The sequence below is a fragment of the Poecilia mexicana genome, unplaced genomic scaffold (assembly GCF_051168715.1).
Source record: "Poecilia mexicana isolate PSO_F unplaced genomic scaffold, ASM5116871v1 scaffold_14, whole genome shotgun sequence".
Classification (NCBI taxonomy): domain Eukaryota; kingdom Metazoa; phylum Chordata; class Actinopteri; order Cyprinodontiformes; family Poeciliidae; genus Poecilia; species Poecilia mexicana.
Window position 1 is genome coordinate 5966670 of NW_028263383.1, and position 18804 is coordinate 5985473.

The following is an 18804-nucleotide window of genomic DNA, read 5'->3' on the forward strand; positions in this document are numbered from 1 at the left end:
GTTGGCATTGCACACACACACACAAAATATATATGAATTACTACTTTGACCAGAAGTAGTAATTTCTGGTCAAAGAAATTACTACTTCTGAAATGCCTAAGAATGGCATATTTCATTCTTAGGATGTACTTGGGCTTAATCACCAAAATAAACGTCCAGAAAATACCAAAATACTGAAACACTGTTAATTTAAATATAGACTAAAGGACCATTTGTTTATAGCCACTTTTGATTAGTAACTGGACAATCATAAAGTGAAGTCTGTTTTCCCTTACTTCACCACTACAATATATAATTTTTTTTTTCCATTTTTGTCGTTTTATTTTCCATCTGTAAAGCAGAGGCCCCCTCAACCTTGTCATACGTGCACTGTCATCAGGGGCATTTATGACCCTGATGACAGTGGTCATCAGGGTCCACTGTCCTGCATGTTTTAGATGTTTCCCCAATGGTTACAAATGGTTGCAATAACTCATTTGCATAGCTCCAGTTGCTGCAGAAGCCCGTTAATTACCCATTTACTTAAGCCAGCTGTAAAGAAGCAGAGAAACACCTAAAATCTGCAGGACAGTGGGGTCTCAGGACCTGGGTTGGGGACCTCAGCTGTAAAGCACATAGACATATACATTTTAGATTTTATCAGAAAACAACATTTAAAAACCACCCTGAACTATACTTTTATGTTAACGTTGTCAGCAATCCTTTAATTATTTATTAATCTAAAATAATAAAAAAAAATGACATGTGTATGACTGCAGCCACAAGACAAATCTAAAAAAGTAAGAAATAAAAAAAAAGAGAAAAGAAAAGAAAAACAATAGAACTCTGTCAAAAATAATCAACATCTGTTGGGATCCTCATCATTTCAAAGATTTTTTTGTCTGGGTGTTGAGGACAGAGGTTTCAGTCTGACTGGTAAGACTCCTTTGATTCATGACTCTCTTGGCCTGTCAGGCCTCATGATTTAGACTGTAGGATCTGCCTTTTGGTCCATTTTCTGGTCATGGTGATGCTTTAGGGCTGCCAAAGTCATTCTGGATTCCAGATACAGCAGGCTGAGGAAATCCTAGTCCAGCTTCTTTAAGCTCCGAGACATTTACACCATCAGTCCTGGGTGTAAGTGGTGTGCTAGCTGATAAACCTATTCCTGTGGCTACTGTATTAGATGGAATTTCTAATACTGCTGGTTTTAAGGCTGAGTGATGGACTTCTGGTGCTACTTCAGTCACTAATGAGGTTATCTGAGTAGGTGGAGGTGAACTCATAGATGTCTGAACTGATGGTGCGGCTTCGGCTCCAGTCCCAATGGTTCCAGGTGCAGCTTCAGCCTCGGCTGCCTTTGCAATCTCTGCAGCCTTGCTCTCCATCTCCTCCATCCTTCGCTGCACCATCCGAGGCATCAGCTGCACATACGTGCCCATCAAGCGGTGGTTTGTGCGAATCAGCTTCCCAGCACAGTTGTCCACACAGCGCTCCTTGACAGACAGACAGTAGGAATGTTAAGCAGAACAAAATATTGCAGTACGGATATGTTATCTATGTCTGATTACCCATGAATCACATCATCTATAATACAAGTATTTTATATAAATATACATCAACTCGTTTGTAACATGATGACACATGTTACAAACGTAGCATGTATCAGTGTATTTAGATGACGGGGTTATGATTATGTCTGCTCCCAGTACCTCGTCCATTGTGAGGTTCCTGTAGTTGAAGTTACTTGTGCAGCGCTGGAAGCAGATTTCAGTCATGCGGTTGTAAACCAAAAGGAAATCCCGCAGCTGGAAGAAATGCAGTCATTCAGAATCACCGTCCACGTCTCTATTTACAAATCGGCGAGAGGAAAATCAACTTACATTTCTCAGCTGCTGGTCAGGATCCATCTCAACTGACTGGGTGGTGAGCCACTGGTTTGCTAATGTGTTCAGTAAGCTGGTCTCTAGATCTTCGGATCCGAGGAAATTCTAGACTTACCAATGCGTGACTAACTTTAATGGATAAAGTAAAAAAAAAAAATCCGTATGTCCACATTTACGTTTAAACCTCTACGTCTAACCAATTACACCTGAAATGAACTCATTCACATGAAGGATTTTAGTGGCATGACATTCACATGCGAGCGGCCATGTTTGGAGCAAAGATCGCCTCTGCTTGTGAAGAGGTTTCACTCTGCGGCTGTTTGAACAAATGAAAAAAAATAAAATAAAAAAGGTTGGTGTTACAGCAAAACCAGTCCAGTTTTTGTTTTGTTTTGTTTTTTGTTACGTATATCCATCATGTATTCATATATCACTACTCCTGTAATCGGTATTTGAAAAACTTTAATAAGATATTAAACTAAAACGTTCTTTTAGTAGTTTCTCTTTTCAGTCTAGCTTATTTTATTTATCTTATGTTTATACTTATCAAATACTACTCTAAGTCATCTTTAGTGGACCGTGCTCAATTTCAGTTAAAGGTGAGCACTGGATTAATGAGTTAATCAGCTATATCAGATAAGATAATTCATGAATTCCCTTATTGCATTTTTTTTCTTCATTAAACTTAGAAATGACACATCTTTTGAATTGCAGTGTCCCTGCACCTGGCTAATAGTTTGAAAACTTTATGGCAGAGCCCTATTTAAAAGTTGCTTAAAGCAAAATTTCTACTGGTAGAATAAATTAGTAATAATGAATATTTATGAAATAATATTTATTTTTGTCAAAGATAACGCAATCGTTTTAAGGAGAAATCACAATTCTCCTATATGTTTTCAGCTGTGAGAATAACAGAAGTAAATGTTGAGGCCCTTTTGCTCAAATATTATCACTGATATGGACTCATTAAATCAAACTACCATAACAACAATCTTGACTTCTCTATCAATATTTATTTATTCAGGGAGGAACTAAAGGTACAATTTGTGTTAGAAGGCTAAGAGTTTGATTACTTAACTCCTCATTCAAAAGATCTAAAGGGTATACTTAAAATATTTTTGAAATTTTGAATGAGGTGATAAAGAGTTAATAGATCTGTGGTGAATCAGTGCCAAATGTAAATGAGATTGATCAAATAAACTCAGCATAAAACACATCGATATTTTTACATTAAAGTTGCTTTAAAATAGAAGAATTCTACTTTTTGTCTTGGTTCCATTTCAGTTATTGCAGCATCCTCTTGGATCAATCACACTGGATTTAGATTAAAGAAAGACCCAAAGTGGGACTTTGGGTCTTTCTTTAATATTAGAAAAAAAAAAAAGTCACTTTTACCCAAAGCTCTGTTCAAAAATCCTGAACTATTCTCCTCGTGTTGATCACAGGTGTCCAAACGTTTTGAAACAAGAGCCACATATGAAGCTAAAAAGTAGTAGTGAATCACAGTTTTTAAATCACTTTTGTTATGTAAAATGCAAAAAACAAACAAAAAAAATAGCCCTAACCCTATTGTAAAAATAAACAAATACACAATATTTTAATTAAAAGTATTTGTTTGATTTCTATACAGAAATGATCATTTTAGATGCATTTTAGGCTATATGAGCGCGAGTCCCTCTTTTTCTTTTTTAAACTCTTTTATCTAAGTTTTAAATATTCTGCTTTCGAGTAAAAGCTACTGGGTGTTGGTGGAACTATGCATTAAACTCTTATTCATTCAGTGAACCACTCAAAACTGCCTCCTCAGCCAAGCTCCCACCCCCAACTCTGCATACTCCACTCCTCAACCACACGCCAATCATTCTACCGGGATTTGTCAGCAACTGACCAATCGGCGTTCGCAATTGGGACGCGCGTTTGTACCAGGAGAACGTTTTGGCTACATTTACGGGAAAATGCTAATACGCGAGCATGGCGGGGAAAAGAAATCAAATTGCCAGTTTCCCGGCCAAAACGGATGTGATTACATTTCCAACAACCAAACAGAGCCTGTAGTAATGCAAGAAATTAATCAAGACCTGCAGCCGACCTCATGACCAGTTGAATGAAACTGTTATCGACATCAACAATCACGCTTGTCTGCACTAAGGTAGTAAACATCCCGTTTTCTTTTTGTCTTATTTATAGTCAAATCAAAAATCAATAGGTGAAAGTAGTTATGCTTGATTTTATGTGTAGATTCCAATGGTAACTCTGTAGAAGCATGAAAACACGTGGTGCAGAAACTGCGTGTTTACATTTAAGAACATTTTTATGCAACTTGTTATTAAGCATTTTCCGCGAGGAAGATTTTCACAAGCCAGTATTAAGTCATTAGTCAACCGCTTTGTAAATGCAAAATGCATCTGACACAGCTTTCACACTTGCGTCCAATGATGCTTGGTGCCCCTCATTCTTCCGCTGGCTTGCAAAAGAGTTGGTTTTTTTTGCAAGCCAGCGTTGATTTCAATTAAGTTGTTTTTGATAAACAGACTTTCCATAAGACCTGAATGTAATATAATTATTTGATTGTGGTACAAAATGACGGTATGTGCTTGGAAAATACGTATCACCCCATCTTTAAGTCTTCCACTTTAAGACTATTTTAATTTGTCTGCATCTTTTTTTTTTTTTTTTGAACATTTCACTATAATTTGTTTGAAGTATATCACCATCATCAGTCTGGTGAGATAAATGTGAGCTATTCCTTAATTGTGGACTGCTGTCTCATAAAATCCTTCCAAAGGCTGCATATTGGGCACCTCTGCCTTAGATTCTTTGAAGGTGTGTGTTACTGACAAGCGCATAGAGCATAGGACTCATAGGATATAAATCTGGCATATAGTCACAATGGTTTTGGGTCCTGTTTGCATAACATGTCGGGGTAATTTAAATTAAATTGATTAAATATGTTCTCATTTATCAAAAAGGCAGCAATTTTAAAGATATGCTATTGGTCCTCAATCATAACTAGTCATCCATATGTAACCTGACTGCTGTTACATACATTAAGGAACGACTAAAAGATTAAAGCACCAATAAAAATTGGATCGTGTCTACATTTACGATCAACTGGGAACTTTTTTGTAAAGCATTATTCATTAATTTTTGCTGCCATGCAAAAAGTCATCAGAGTAATTTAAAAAGAAACAATTCAACAATAGAGAGGCACAGGCAAGACAATCATAAATTAACATTACACTGGCAGTGGTGTTTTACCACCAGAAACCATTAGACTGGCTAAAATAAAGTGGCATAATTTTTTAACTGGTCTTTTGATCAGTAGCAACATGACAAAATTATGTACAATGAATAATTTGAAATCTTTCAAAAATCACTCAGCATTATTAAACAATATTACAATATTAAGCCTGCCAAAGACAAGCTATTATCTTGGACAAATAATTAAATATTTTTGAAAACTACTGATTGGACATCCTTCCTATAAACAATAAAGTAACATTTATTTCTCAATTTGTACAACACAGTGGAATAAAAATGTTATTTTGACATTTGCTGCTGCTGTTCATTATAATAAATCGCTGTTTCAAGTCTCGTCAGAGAGCAGCATCTGCACACATTAAGCCATTACTGTCGAGTGTCAGTGGCTCACCTTCCTGACACATACCTTTGTTTTTTGTAAAAAGAGGAAAGGACTTGAAAGGATTTTCCTGTCACCTTTCATCGTGCAATCATCTGCTGTCGCAAGAAACTTTAAATCTGTAGCTCAACCAAAGGAAGCTGGGATTAATCCTGTGCCTCGGGGTTTCCGAGAAGCAATGTCATGTAACGACTGAAACTTTGACAGAATTCCTAGCAATGGCGGCTGTCTTTTTCTGGTAGTATATATGTTGGCCTTCACATGTTGCAAAATGTTGCTCATCAGAAGTTGAATTTACAGAGCATTGGAAAAGTATTTGCAGCTCTTAAACTTTAGCATTCTGCACACAAACCCACAAACTTTAATATGCTTTTTTTGGGGTAATGTTATGTGTTAGGCTTACATACAATAAAACTTAATTATTAGTTGAACAAAAAAAAATGACATATGGTTTTAAAATATGAAAAATCTGAAATCTCTTGGAGTTTTCTTGGATTCATGATAATATTTGCGAGGCCTGTCAGTTTAGGTAGATCGACATGTGCTGGTAGGTTTGCAGTTGTGACTTCTCCCTAACTACTAGCATGTCTCGGACTGGTGCGCTGCGGTTCTTGGTCTTTCTGATCGTTGTGGTAATATTCTCACAAACCTCTGAGAAACAAGGCACGTAGACTTATTTTGCGATTGTAAGAAATTCTATTTGTTGGTTTTGAAAGCAGTCGGTTGACTTACTTTTTGTTAAAGTGCATCAGAGTAAAGATCCAAATGCTGAACGTATCATTTAGAGTTTTTTTGCTTAAAATTTTGAAAACCATGAATACGTTTGGCTCCTATTCACAATTGTGGGCTAGTTTCTGCAGGTTTATCTTTATCGTATAAAATCAATCTTGAATAAGAAACAAATTTAAATTTGCAGTTGGAATAAAATATCTTGGAGTTTATCCCTTTACAAGACATTAAATCAAAATTTTCCATGCAAAAAGGGCGACTGTTATGAAAAGGGGACTTTTACTTGTGATTGCGTTTCATTGTAGCTTTCTGTCTATCCATAATGCTTAGGGGTCACATATTTTACACATAAGTGTAAAATAGGCTCTTATCCCTTGAAAAACTGTCAACAGACATTGTGCTTAAAGGCCTGTGAGTGCTGAGTTCACCTTCGAGCTTATGCTGTCAGTAGACACCAGGGCAGTAAATTACTCTGCAAATTGGGGATTACAGAGAGGAAGACATTCATTTAAACAGCTGGAGCATTAGCTCAGACTGTAAACATAATGACCTTTATCACAGCTTTGACAGGGAAAATCCACCGTGGGTGACATTTGCAGTTTAAACAGTGTGACAATTCTCCCCGTGGGGAAGATAAAAAAGCAAACTGCTATTTATTGTCATCATTATGTGTTTGGTTCCAGTTTCTATACTGTTAGCTTAATTTTTTTAGAATGATTTAAAAGTTGGTTTGGAACAGGAAGGCACAGTTATTCAAACTACAGTCACCCACACCATGGAAAACAGAAATACTTTTTTTTTTTTTCTGCCTTCATACTTTTTTATGAGACATCTTCTGATGGACGAATAAGAGACATCAAAGGAGTGAAAGTTCTTCTGTGTCCTGTGATGATTCAATCTTTTCCCTGCGTTTCACAACAATTTGCACTTTCCACATGGTTCTTGACCTCTAAATGTCACGCAGAATTTCCTCTTTCTTTTTTTAAAGTAGTTTATTACAGAGAAAGCATAGTATGTTCCTGTTGCTCAATATGGAGACTTTAAGAGGTAGATTGTCTGTGGCAAGGAGGAAATTGCTCAACTCAGCGACTCGTGGAGAAAACTGAAGATGATAGTTACAGTTTTTGCTCTGAAAATATGAAAATAATTTCAAATTTCTCTAGAGTACAAGTTGAAAAGTTTGAGAAAATTAATATAATACTTAAATATATAGTTAGACACAATCATGGTCAAAGCTGTCAGTGACTTGATTTGAGCAGCTCTGAGTGTTTTCTACCTCTAAAAGCTCGATACATATATTCCCATTGCGATCATCACAATTATCTTTTCTGTCCTCACTTTCTCGATCTTCACCCCAATCTCTTCTCCGTCCTTCCTCGCTCTCTCGTAAGCCATCCCATCCCACATTGTCCTTGTCCATGTTGATGCCTCTCTCTCTTTCCATCTCCTCTGCCTCCTGGGCTATCTGTTGACTGTTGAGATAGATGCTGCTGTGAGAGACCATGACACTGGTGTCTCTGGATGGCAGGTGAGCGTCCACTTCCGTGTCCACCTCTAAGAAGGCGTTCAAGGGAGACGTCGGGTGCTCCGCCAGCGGATCGTGCTTCTTGTGGCGTCCTTGTGCCTGGCCTTGCATGTGTCTGTTTTTCTTGCGATTCTTTGCGATCTTCAGATCCAGTGAGGCGTAATTCAGGTCGGACTCTGGAGGCTGGTTTTAGAGAGAACAGATGAAAACGTGAGACATTTTCTTTCTCCTTTTTGCCTCAGACACACTTCTATTTTTGTAGCGCTTGTCTAGTTTATTTTTAGAACAATTTCTTCTCAACAGCGCTCACTGGTTTGCAGTTCCGCTGACCACAATGTGTTTCAGAGATGCTAGCTGCCTTCCGTTCTGAAACGAAATCTGTCAGCATGGTCGCAACATGACATGTACAACAAATAACATGCAATGATAAATTTAGTCTTGTGTGAACAGAAGGACAAATATACAACCAGTTTTCAAGTTTCTGCTATAGAAAAACATTCCCACAGAATGCTGCCACCTCCATGGTTCACAGCAGGGAGAGTGTTTTATGTGCAGGGTTAGGTTCCCTTCAGACGTTTTACAGTTTAATTTTGGTCTCGTCTGCAGAGCGCTGTTTTTCCACATAATTTGCCTCGACCAGAATTGTCAGTGTTTAATTGCAACTGCAAAGCTCTTGAAAATAATAATCAATGTGATTTATTTCAAAGGGCATTTCTGAGTGAAGTACATGCAAATCAGCTGTATGATTATTACAAAAATTAATGAGCAGAATCAATCATAAACAAAGCCCCCATCCTATTAGGACCCTTGGTGAAGATGTGTTAGGAATGTAAAAAAAATATATTTTATTGCAGTAATAAACCTTTCTCACAGCATATGCTGTGTGTTTTTATTTTGTCACAGTTTTATGTGTTTTTAAGTTTCTGGGGAATTTTAACTGAGTAGCAACTTTCTTGTAACCATTTCCTGATTTATGAAGCTCAACACTTATTTGCCTGAATAGCATGTTCTCTTGTTTTTTTTTCTTTTTTCTCCAATGCTGACTAGTGGCTCAGAGAAATGGAGCAGAGTATCTTGTCCAATTTATACCATTTTGACATTTAAATAAATGTATTTATTGTTTTCTTATTTTGTAAAAACCGTGAAAGGTGCTGGTAATTCGATATAAGAAATACTTACTTAAAATAGAACTAAATAAATCGTTTTAAATATACTTAAATTTACAAATTAATTTTCATTAAAGAAAATTGTGAGATTATGCTTCTGCAGTAAAAGATTTATTTATTATTTATTATAGGTGCCGAAGAATGTGGAAGGCCCGTAATTCAAAATATTAATTTGATTAAACATCACATTAAGTCTTGGGACTATTTTAACAGTTGAACTAATACAGTGTAAGAAGAAAACCTTCACACTGAAAATGTTAGTTTGCAGTACATTTTTGTTTATAGTTTCTGAAGCAATGATTTAATTTCCACCGAGGGCAAATGAAGTCATATTTTGTTTTCTCAATAAAGCAAGGATCACCGCTAAGGTGAACTTCAACAGCATTTAAATGCCGGCTTAAATTGCTAGCAGAACGACTACAGAATAAAATATTCATCACATCTCAGCAAAATGCCACTGGTGAAGAAACTACAAAGGTACAGAGCCATCGGTCACCTTGAGGGCTCCTTTGAGTACAAGAAACTGTGGTGGGGCAAGTTAAAGTCGGTCTTTTCATGAAAGCGCATCTGTAACAAAAGCAACATTTAAGTCAAAGCAGTGTCAGCCGTGTGCTAATGCTGCTGACTTGAATTAACAAAGCCCCGACAAATTCAAAGCAACATCAAAAATGAACATCATGCCCATAACAAAAAAAACAGAGGGAAACTGGAAGAGTAAGCCCAATGGCTTTATATTTCTGACTCTTTGCAACATTATTTTGACTTCTCGGCAACTGTGACAATATTAAATTTTACTGATAAAGGACAGTTAAGATTATGTCATATAACTGAAATGGATGACTTCTGAATTATAAAAAAAAACAAAAAAAAAAAAAACAACTGTTACCTTAAGACGATCTCTAGTGCGCTGGATGGACATCGTCTCGTAGCAAACCTCTGAAGAATCTGCCGTAACACACTTGTAAGTTACTTGACTTTATTTTATTTGATTTATTTATTTTTTGACAAAACTGATAAAGAATTCTAAATTCCAGTTTGTGTTTTAAAGGAATCTCTGTTCAACATAGAATAATACAATTCATAGCTTACCAGCCCGAATATTTTAAAATGTAAGCAAGATATTATCAACAGAATTGCATCTAATTCCTTAAAAATAGGAATCTACTGCCAAAATTGGAATCCATAATTCAGATACCATTCCAGTGGTTTTAGTCTTGTTTCCTGTTGTCCAACAGTGTCCATACTGTACTAACAGACCATATTTATTACACTGGATGTACATATCAGAAAAGAAATTCAAGGTGCAACTTGTTTCTGATTCTGGAGTGCAAAATGTTTGAAATAAGGATTGTGAAAAGCAAAGCAAATTTTGTTCAAAAACAGGAAAACCATTCACAGCCTTTTTTTTCTTTTTAAACCATTCTCTTTTTTCTTCTCGATTGAGTCATACAATCGTAAACACGTTCATAGATTTCCCCTTTTTTTAATAGGTGTCAGACAGCAGATTTGTGCTTACCACGTCTTTCTGTGCTGATGTTGCCATAGATTGGATTTTCCTGTCGCTCATGGTGATTGTGGGGATTTTCCTGCTCCTCTTGATGTCTGACGTTACCAAAATATTGCCCTTCGATTTGTGATAGGCTGCAATCAGATATGAAAAGACCAGTTTTACACTTTTGCTTTAAATAGGAATTTAATGCATGTTGAATTGAATTGTATTTTCCACAATTAAGTCCAATTCCAAAGCGAATTGAAAATAAACATACGTTTCTTCTTCCGAACTGTGTGGTTGGCAGCAGTTATGTGGTTCTGAGTAAACAAAAAGGCAACAATTTATAGCGAATTTTAAACAGAAAAAAGCACAAAAATATGTGGGAAAGGGAATCTTTAATTTACCTTTACATGAAATGTGTCTTTGTCTTAAGCAGAAGATGATATTCAGACACACAGAGATTAGCAAGGCCAGAGACACGACTATCAGGGCTTCTGACATGACAAAAAAGAAAAAAAACAAAAACTTGAATCTGTGCTGAAATGAAAACTAAAATATTTATAAATTTACATCTTTACTGTTTGAACTGTCATATTGAAAACATACTTTTAAGCTTGTGACAAACACCCAACAACTGACAATTGCGGTCTAAGATTCTTAGCCTGAAAGGAATAATGCAGTTCTGAACAATAGGTGTATCTGTACCCCTGTTTTTTGTGTTCCTTTATCTTATTCACACAACAAACAAGGAGACAAGTTAGGATTCTTTATTTAAAAATCAGATTTTTATTGTGACTTTGTGCATATTCCTGTGTAAGAAATGGAAAGACTTTTCATTGCCACTAATTTCTTTCCTGTGACCTTTTGTCGTGACACGTTTTTTACGTTTACTCAATTTGAGATCTGGCCTTTGCGACATTCACATTGAGGCTAATATTTCCTTGAATTACGAATATATTATAAAAAGTATTTTGTCTTTCTGCTGTACAAATTTAAAACAAATCCTCTTACCTTCTATTCCTCCCATTGTCCTTAACTAAGCTGGTTGTCTCGTTGTCTCCGTTTTCCTCATTCTATGGGGCATCACTGCGCTCGTCTTATACTACACTGTCTATTTTTACCCCGCCTCTGCTCCCTCTCTGCTTTCACGGCGCTTTGAAAACTTGCTGCTTTTCAGTTACAAACAGGAAACAATGTAACCTCATTTTGAAGCAGATTGCCTCAATGCCATTTTGGGGAGTAAGAACATAATTTCATCATATCATCTAAACTTAGCATAACATTTGATCAAAATGAACCAAAAGGAGGACGTTCCAGTTTGGTTACCAAAGCAGATTGTTGTTGTTGTTGTTAAGACCAGATGTTCAGTCAGCAAAACCTACATATTTTTTTTGTTTTACTTTGATTCTTCATTATATTTGCATTTTCACGGTGAGGATGCAACTATCAGCACTCGCCCAAATTTCTTTTTCTACACCATCTCTGCAGTTTTACTACTGTAAAACTGCAGAGATGGTGTATCTCGAATTTATATCTTGCATGCACAATAGCTTGTGGTTTTGCAAGTGTGGTCGGAAAATCAGAAGAAAAAAAAACTGCTGTCGTGAATTTTTTTCTCTGTAAAACTAAATAGGAAACTGTGTGTGTGAAAGTACATGAGGCTGTGTTAGTATATTGGGACAGCATTTGGGTGAGGTTGCGAGAGTTGGGGGGTGGAATTTATGTAGAGTACATTTCATTTTTATTCAATTTTAAATGACCAAAATGATTTGCAAAAGAAGAAGGAAAAAAATATACCAGGTTTGATCGTTTGTGGTGAATATGTTTGCTAGCCTTTACGTACATTGTGGTTTGTGGTTTTAGCCCTGCATTGTCAACAGAAGTGTCAATTTGTGGTAGCTGTGGACAACAGTGGTCTTTGATATTGAGCTCCTCGTCTATTGGCAACAAAAACAGCTACATCAAAAGACCTCACTGGGCTTTCAGGCGAAAATCCCCATTCATAAGTTCCAGAAAAGAAAAAGATTTGCAGATTTGACCAAGTCAGGCCCAAAATACCCGCATTTAAAATGATCTTCATTTAAAGTTCAAGATTCTGAGAATATAATTTTGCTGGTAAATGTAACACGAATCCAGAGAGTTGCCTATGCACTCAAGAAATATAAAGAAATTAAAAAATCTGGATGGAGGCTGGGGAAGGTTTGCTCAGTCTCTCCTCCTTGTTGCTTCTTTTCTGTTTTCTTCATTAATGTGCTATTCTGTCTGGTCTACTGTTTTTAACTTCCTTACTCCAAAATAGGGCTGAAACGATTCCTCGAATGATTCGAGTACCTCGATTACTAAAATTCCTCGAGGAAAATTTACCTGCCTCGAAGCTTCGTTAATTTATGTTTTATTAGTTAGCGCACCGTGTTCCGGCCGGGACTTCATTTGCGTTGCGCGGAGCTCTCACTTCCGCCTCTGAGTTGTTGACAAAAGCTAAGTCTCAGCGGCATAAAGTCCAATCTTCAAGATTGGCCCGTGGGGATTTTATTGATTGATGATAATGCCCGACTTTTTATCGTTTTTGGGGAACCAATAAGCATCCTTAAAATGACTGGGGAATGCCTGGAGTACGGCAGCATTTCTCCTCCGGGGCTGCTGGTTGAAAGCGAACGGCGGGAAGAGCGCTGAGGTGAGCGGATAGACTGAACAGGGCGGGCGGCTGAGTAGCTGATGCTTACCGTGTAAATGTAGCTTTACCGACGAACCACACAATAAATTTCATATCCCGGTCTGAAGAAACGGGTGGCGGAGCGCATCGTACATGGCTGGTAGATGAGTTTCTGAGTGTGACCAGTGAAGGTGTCGTAAATATCCCGTATTGCTTCCCCCCGTGTTCGTCCCCCGGTCTAACGGTTCGTCAGTCCGCTGGTCTATTTCCTCCCCTCCACCCCATCTTACGTTCGTTCATTCGCCCTCTCCTCCCACTCCAGGCGGCATTTCCCGTATTTTCAAACCCAAAGCGTGACAGGTTAGGTGGCAAGGTGAGTTTAATTAATCTATTAAACTCACTGAAGATGAATACATAAACTAAAAGCTGGATTGTAGACATTTTTTATAAGCACATTTGTGAGCCTGCCTCTTTGTTATTAAATTCAATATAATTTCAGATTTTTCTATAACTTTTCTTCTGGTTAACTTAGAAAGTGAGCTATTATTGTTACAGGTTAGTTTTCTAAACTACAAAAAAGCAACTGTTAGGGATGCTCAAATATGAAAAATTGGACTGACATTGATATCTGATAGTAACACCGGTATTATGCCAGATTTACCAATATTTCATTTTATAATTTTTTTTTATCCGATTACTCGATTAATCGTAAGAATAATCGATAGATTACTCGATTACTAAAATATTCGTTTACAACAGCCCTACTCCAAAGTCTTCTGTATTTCCAATCAATTCTGCCCTGACAGATGAGCTGAGGATATTGCTTCCCAGTTTTCTATCCAGTGGGACTTGGCTGTGTTTCTGGAGGGAAAGCAGCTCATTGATACAACAAACTGTTCTCTCTCTGTATGTTCTGGACTGTTCCAGGAAATAATCAATAAACATATCAAATACCAGAATCATGGGGTCTATATAGAGATATACAAATAATTTTTTACACCTTTAGGAAGAAATCTACTCCAGGACAAATGAGATTTTTCACTTTTAGATTATTTAATTTGACCTATATATGTGCTATCTTACCAAGACACCTGGGAAAAAATATCTGTCAGGATCAAAAAATTCACACATTTCTTTGGCACGAATGACGCATGGATTTGGGACTTTTACTGATAAACATCTGAGTGACAGAGATCCTGAAGCTCAGAACAAAATTGCTCACAGGACTTGCATGGAGAGTCTGATTATGGGATGTTTTTTTTTTTTTTTCCCCATTGCATTGCCTTTGGGTGTTTGTGTTTTGTTAAAACATTTTTAAGAAGAGCGCAAAAACCGGTGCTTGGAACCAGACAGATTACGTCATGATTGTGCTAATGGGTTTGGGTACTGGTAAATATTGTATGTGTTTTTGAATGTTTATAACTACATACTATGACTGAATACCAATTACTGGTACTTTTCTTGTAGGAGAAGCTTCCAGTAAAACAAGGATTTGCCATTTGGGCCTCAGGAGGCACAGTACTCTAGAGCTCCACAACCAGGGATCTTTATATATTTTGTTGTACTAGCTTGAAAAACCTGAGTGTTATTTTTCTGCAGATTTATTTTTATTTTAATAGGAAACAAAACAAAAAAAAAATCATCTTTCCAATCATTATCTGCACAATGCATTTCCACCAGCTGTGGTACGATAAAGCAACATCAAGTGACCACCGGACGCCTGATGTCTGAGTCCTTCCAACTTTAATCAAACCCCTGGAGTCATTGTTTTAAAGCCTGATTTATAGCAAGAAACCAACCAATTTCAATAAGCACTACAAATTATACCACAAAAAGAAGGATAATTGCTGAACAGGGCACGGTTTCTCCTAGACTAGATGTTTAACTATATATTAGTAGTGTTATATGTATGTTTTGAAGCGTGTTGACCATAAGTGCATTAAAAAAAATCCTCAACAACTATTCACGCTGGCACACCTAATTTTTGTTTTTGAAATTATCGAACTTGTATGTTGTTATTGTGCACAAAGAAAATATGACATTCCAGCTGAGGATGACCACCTTACAGAAAGTACAAAATATGAATGTGTTGATAAATGTCATGTAAAACCTATATATAAAATAACTTTCCTCCATATTCCACAACAACCACACAAATTATTCTCAAACAAAGCACACAAACACCATAATGCATCAATAACACATTATTCACTGGGGTTTATTTTGTTCATTTATTTAAATTTAAATTTAATTGAATAGGGACATATACAACTTAAAACCATGTTAAAAGAAAGACTTGTCCTGTCTGTACAACTGCATATTGGTGAAGGCCTTGTTAGGCTTTTAGGAGTCAACTTTTGAGACTAATACAAAGAAATATCTAAAATTAATAGCAGAATTACACTTTAGTACAATCAAGAGATGACCTGTAAAACTATTCTAAAAATAATGTGAAACAGTAACCTCAAACTTCAAAGAAGAAAGAAGAAAAAAAAATGCATAATACGTGTAAGCAGTAAAAGTTCCTGAGTTCACATGTTTGTCTCTGAGCCATTTTTTATATATAATGAAAAAAGTCTGGAGGCCAGTCAATTGTTTGCTTACTGGTGGCAAAAGCTCTTACTGATCAGCACTCAGTGTTGAGAGAGTGTGAGTCACTCTGATTTGGAGTGGTATAGGTCACTGAAGGAGAAATGTCCATCCTACAAAAAAGAACAAGAGCAGAAGTATTGATGTGTGACGTTACAGGATAGACAAATTCAGAGTGAGATCCTCTATGGTAAAATATGGGATAACGTTTTTAAACTGTTTGATTCAAAATCTTGATTGGGGATAAGAAGTTAAAAAAAGAAAGGTTTATTTTTTTTACCTGTTCTTCATCATTTTTGTCCTGTAGAGAATGACAGCTGCCACACCAAATGCCAGTGAAACGATGATTAACCTGAACAAAGGATGACCCAACTGGTTTCTAAGACATCTTATTGATTCTTGGGGGAAGAGTTCACATAAACTCTTTCTATATTTTAATAAACATGTCTAAGTGTAGCTCACTTGTTATAGAATTTACATCTGAAAAATGCTGTTATTTTTAAATTACAAACTTGAAATTAGGTTAGCACTACCTGATTTCATTTAATAGGTCTATTTATGAGTAGGCTATAGACTGAGTAGAGCAGATATAAACTGAGTATGTGAAGGACAAACTTTGAGCCTTTATATAGAAAGGAGAATGGACATTTTTCCTCAAAGACATGATCTTGGAGACTAACGTATCTGTGCACATGGGCATAGGTGGGGCTCACTGTCTGGAAATCTGTCTGTACCCAAAATTGAACGTTTAATATAATAATAATATATAGGAAAGAACCTATAATTCTTTCCTATATATTCTTTCTGTACTTTGACGGTAGTTGAAGGTTCACTGCTTAGCAATGTCGTCAGCTTGTTTTGTGTTGAATGGCTTTTATCTTGAGTTGACTGTCAAATCAATTGCAAGAAATAATGATTATGTGTTTAACGTCACTCTGAGATGAAATTTCACAGTTAATACAAAGGACTGAATATTAGTAGGCTGTGATTCTCCCCTATGACGTTGTGTTGAATTTTACAAGACACAACTGTTTTTGATTTGCTACTAAACTGTGAACCCCATATGAGAAAAGAAGGGGCAAATGTTTGTGCCGCAATATGTGTGCTGCGATACATTTTAATAAGTGAGAAATTGAGTATTTTGCATGTGCACTGATTTCTTTTAGACCCTTGTACAAGAAATAATTTGAATATAAAACCAGGTGCTTGCAACAGCACAGAAGTTTCCATTATGTCATTACTAATTAATTAAAGACTACACCAAACTGAAAGTCTGGGCTTCCCTCAAGAGTCCATTACCTCAGCAACTCACCTCTCAGGTCAGTAGATGGATGGATATTTATCAGTTTATTCAGTTACCTTCTTATGATATGGCTAGTAGCTTCAAGGCTTTTAAATTTCTTTCACTGAGATTTCACTACAGCTGAATAAATAAAATGTAAGTGTCTTTCGGATTCAGTGCGGTTTATTACCATAATCAGTGTACTTTGGCCTGTTGTTATATTGCTAATCCAGCCCTGAGAATCTGATGAAATTGAGTGTGACATGAAGAGACAGGCAGCAACAAAGAAACTGGAAAGCTAACCTGTCCTTAAACTGGTGGTTGCAGTCAGCACGGAGGTAATAAAATCTTTATGCAGACTTTTGTCTCCCATGTTGACTGTCAGCTTGTAAACGCCTCCATGTGCTTCTGTCACCTGCCAGAGCTCCAGGCATTCATTTTCTGCAACAAGCTTTCTCATCCTTGGTCATAAAAACAATTAAGCTGAACACAGTTATCCTTTGCACTAAATCACTCATTTCGGATGTCTACAATTGTTTATAAGCTTCCAAAATATCAGAGGTTAACTGCTCAATTGGAATCTCTGTCATCTATGTGTCTGTTTTCCTTACCTTAGTCCACATGTAACGCGCGTAGGAGTTTACTGTGCAATGAATTGTAGCATTGTCACCCAAGTAGAGCTCCACAGCTTCACTTGTATTGCACATTAATTTGTCCCGATCTAGGAAGAAAATGTGATGTATATTTGATTCCCTAACAATACAGAAATGCTGAAAAACCATTAAAATCTGATGAGGGAACAGAATGCATCGGGAGTTCTTACAAATCACGGTCATAACTTCCTCTTAAAACTGTCTGGCTGTTCCCTCATCAGCCAGACACATTTATAGAGCCGGGCAGATGAGGGAACAAAACTGTTACTGGCAAATAAAGATGAAATGTAGTATATACATTCTGCAGGCTCGCAAGCATCTTCGTTTGTTACTGTTTTGTTTTTGTTTTTTTTTATAAATAATCAAGCAGTCTTACCTTTCACTGTTAACTTTGTCTTATTGATAAATGAACCTGAAGAAAATTTAAAGAGTTCACAGATATAGATTCCACTGTACCATTTGTTCACCCAAGGAAGGTTTAGATATGAACCAATTAACTTGTTTGCGTCATTTCTTTTCTCTTGGATGGTCACATTGGGCCAATGCTGAAGAGAACCATAAACAGTGTTATGCACAGCAAGGCTTCATTTTTACTGTAGATAGTTACTGTAGCTACTGGAAGGTTCTGTCACATGATTACAAATATTTGCTGAGACTGCACAAGTTTTCAGCAAACCTCATGAAGATTTGTTTCTCAAATAAATAAAAAAGGGTAAGTTAATTCCGAATGCTAAGAGAGGCTGAGGCATGAATATAAATTTGATCCACAGAGGCACCAAACGCATAGACAAAAGCATATTGAACAAGAAATCTTATCTTCTTCCTGGTTCAACTGTCGCACAAAGACCTGAAGTTGTGACGTCTAATATGTATATATAAACTTTATTTTAAAGATCACTTTTGTCTTTATACTAACCGTAAACAAACTTAGTGCAACAAAACTCACCTTGAAACCATAACAACTAGCTTCTGATGGTCCTTGATGTAATTTGTTAAATTATTCAGGGTTTGTAATTGATGTATTAAATAGTGTGAAGAATAATATTGCTTCCCCCCCCACCTTTTAGAAATTTATAACTGTACATATGCATAAGCAAAGTGCCTTCTGGAGAAAAGCTTACAGTCAATGCAATGGCTTTCACAAACACTTTATCAACAGTCAAACATGGTGGATGGGGCTGTTTTGATGCCATAGATACCAGCGCTTCAC

At 36.6% G+C, this 18804-nt stretch overlaps 3 protein-coding genes and 1 long non-coding RNA gene across 5 annotated transcripts; all 4 read right to left on the reverse strand.

The window, feature by feature from the left end:
• Window positions 1-295: 295 nt before the first annotated feature.
• On the reverse strand, window positions 296-2178 carry timm10b (translocase of inner mitochondrial membrane 10 homolog B (yeast)). The gene is made up of 3 exons (XM_014980692.2): window positions 1863-2178; window positions 1692-1787; window positions 296-1475 (listed from the first exon to the last, which is right to left on the reverse strand). Exons 1-3 carry the CDS (start codon window positions 1887-1889, stop codon window positions 1002-1004), a joined length of 597 nt encoding a protein of 198 aa, XP_014836178.1. The 5' UTR covers window positions 1890-2178; the 3' UTR covers window positions 296-1001.
• A 3165-nt stretch (window positions 2179-5343) lies between these two features.
• Window positions 5344-11542, reverse strand: LOC106914110 (uncharacterized). 2 transcript variants are annotated; one of them, XM_014980691.2, is made up of 6 exons: window positions 11429-11542; window positions 10822-10908; window positions 10692-10734; window positions 10442-10566; window positions 9812-9870; window positions 5344-7942 (listed from the first exon to the last, which is right to left on the reverse strand). In XM_014980691.2, exons 1-6 carry the CDS (start codon window positions 11442-11444, stop codon window positions 7448-7450), a joined length of 825 nt encoding a protein of 274 aa, XP_014836177.2. In that variant the 5' UTR covers window positions 11445-11542; the 3' UTR covers window positions 5344-7447. The 2 variants fall into 2 exon arrangements, with proteins under 2 accessions (XP_014836177.2, XP_014836176.2); XM_014980690.2 differs by having other exon boundaries at window positions 10822-10911.
• A 3719-nt stretch (window positions 11543-15261) lies between these two features.
• On the reverse strand, window positions 15262-16304 carry LOC148155440 (uncharacterized). Its single transcript, XR_015765275.1, has 2 exons — window positions 15940-16304; window positions 15262-15772 (listed from the first exon to the last, which is right to left on the reverse strand). It is a non-coding gene; the product is annotated as an uncharacterized LOC148155440 (long non-coding RNA).
• Window positions 16305-17178: 874 nt separating this feature from the next.
• LOC148155441 (uncharacterized) lies at window positions 17179-18551 on the reverse strand. The gene is made up of 5 exons (XM_088012597.1): window positions 18541-18551; window positions 17963-18176; window positions 17553-17783; window positions 17431-17439; window positions 17179-17392 (listed from the first exon to the last, which is right to left on the reverse strand). Exons 1-5 carry the CDS (start codon window positions 18549-18551, stop codon window positions 17240-17242), a joined length of 618 nt encoding a protein of 205 aa, XP_087868723.1. The 3' UTR covers window positions 17179-17239.
• Window positions 18552-18804: the final 253 nt, after the last annotated feature.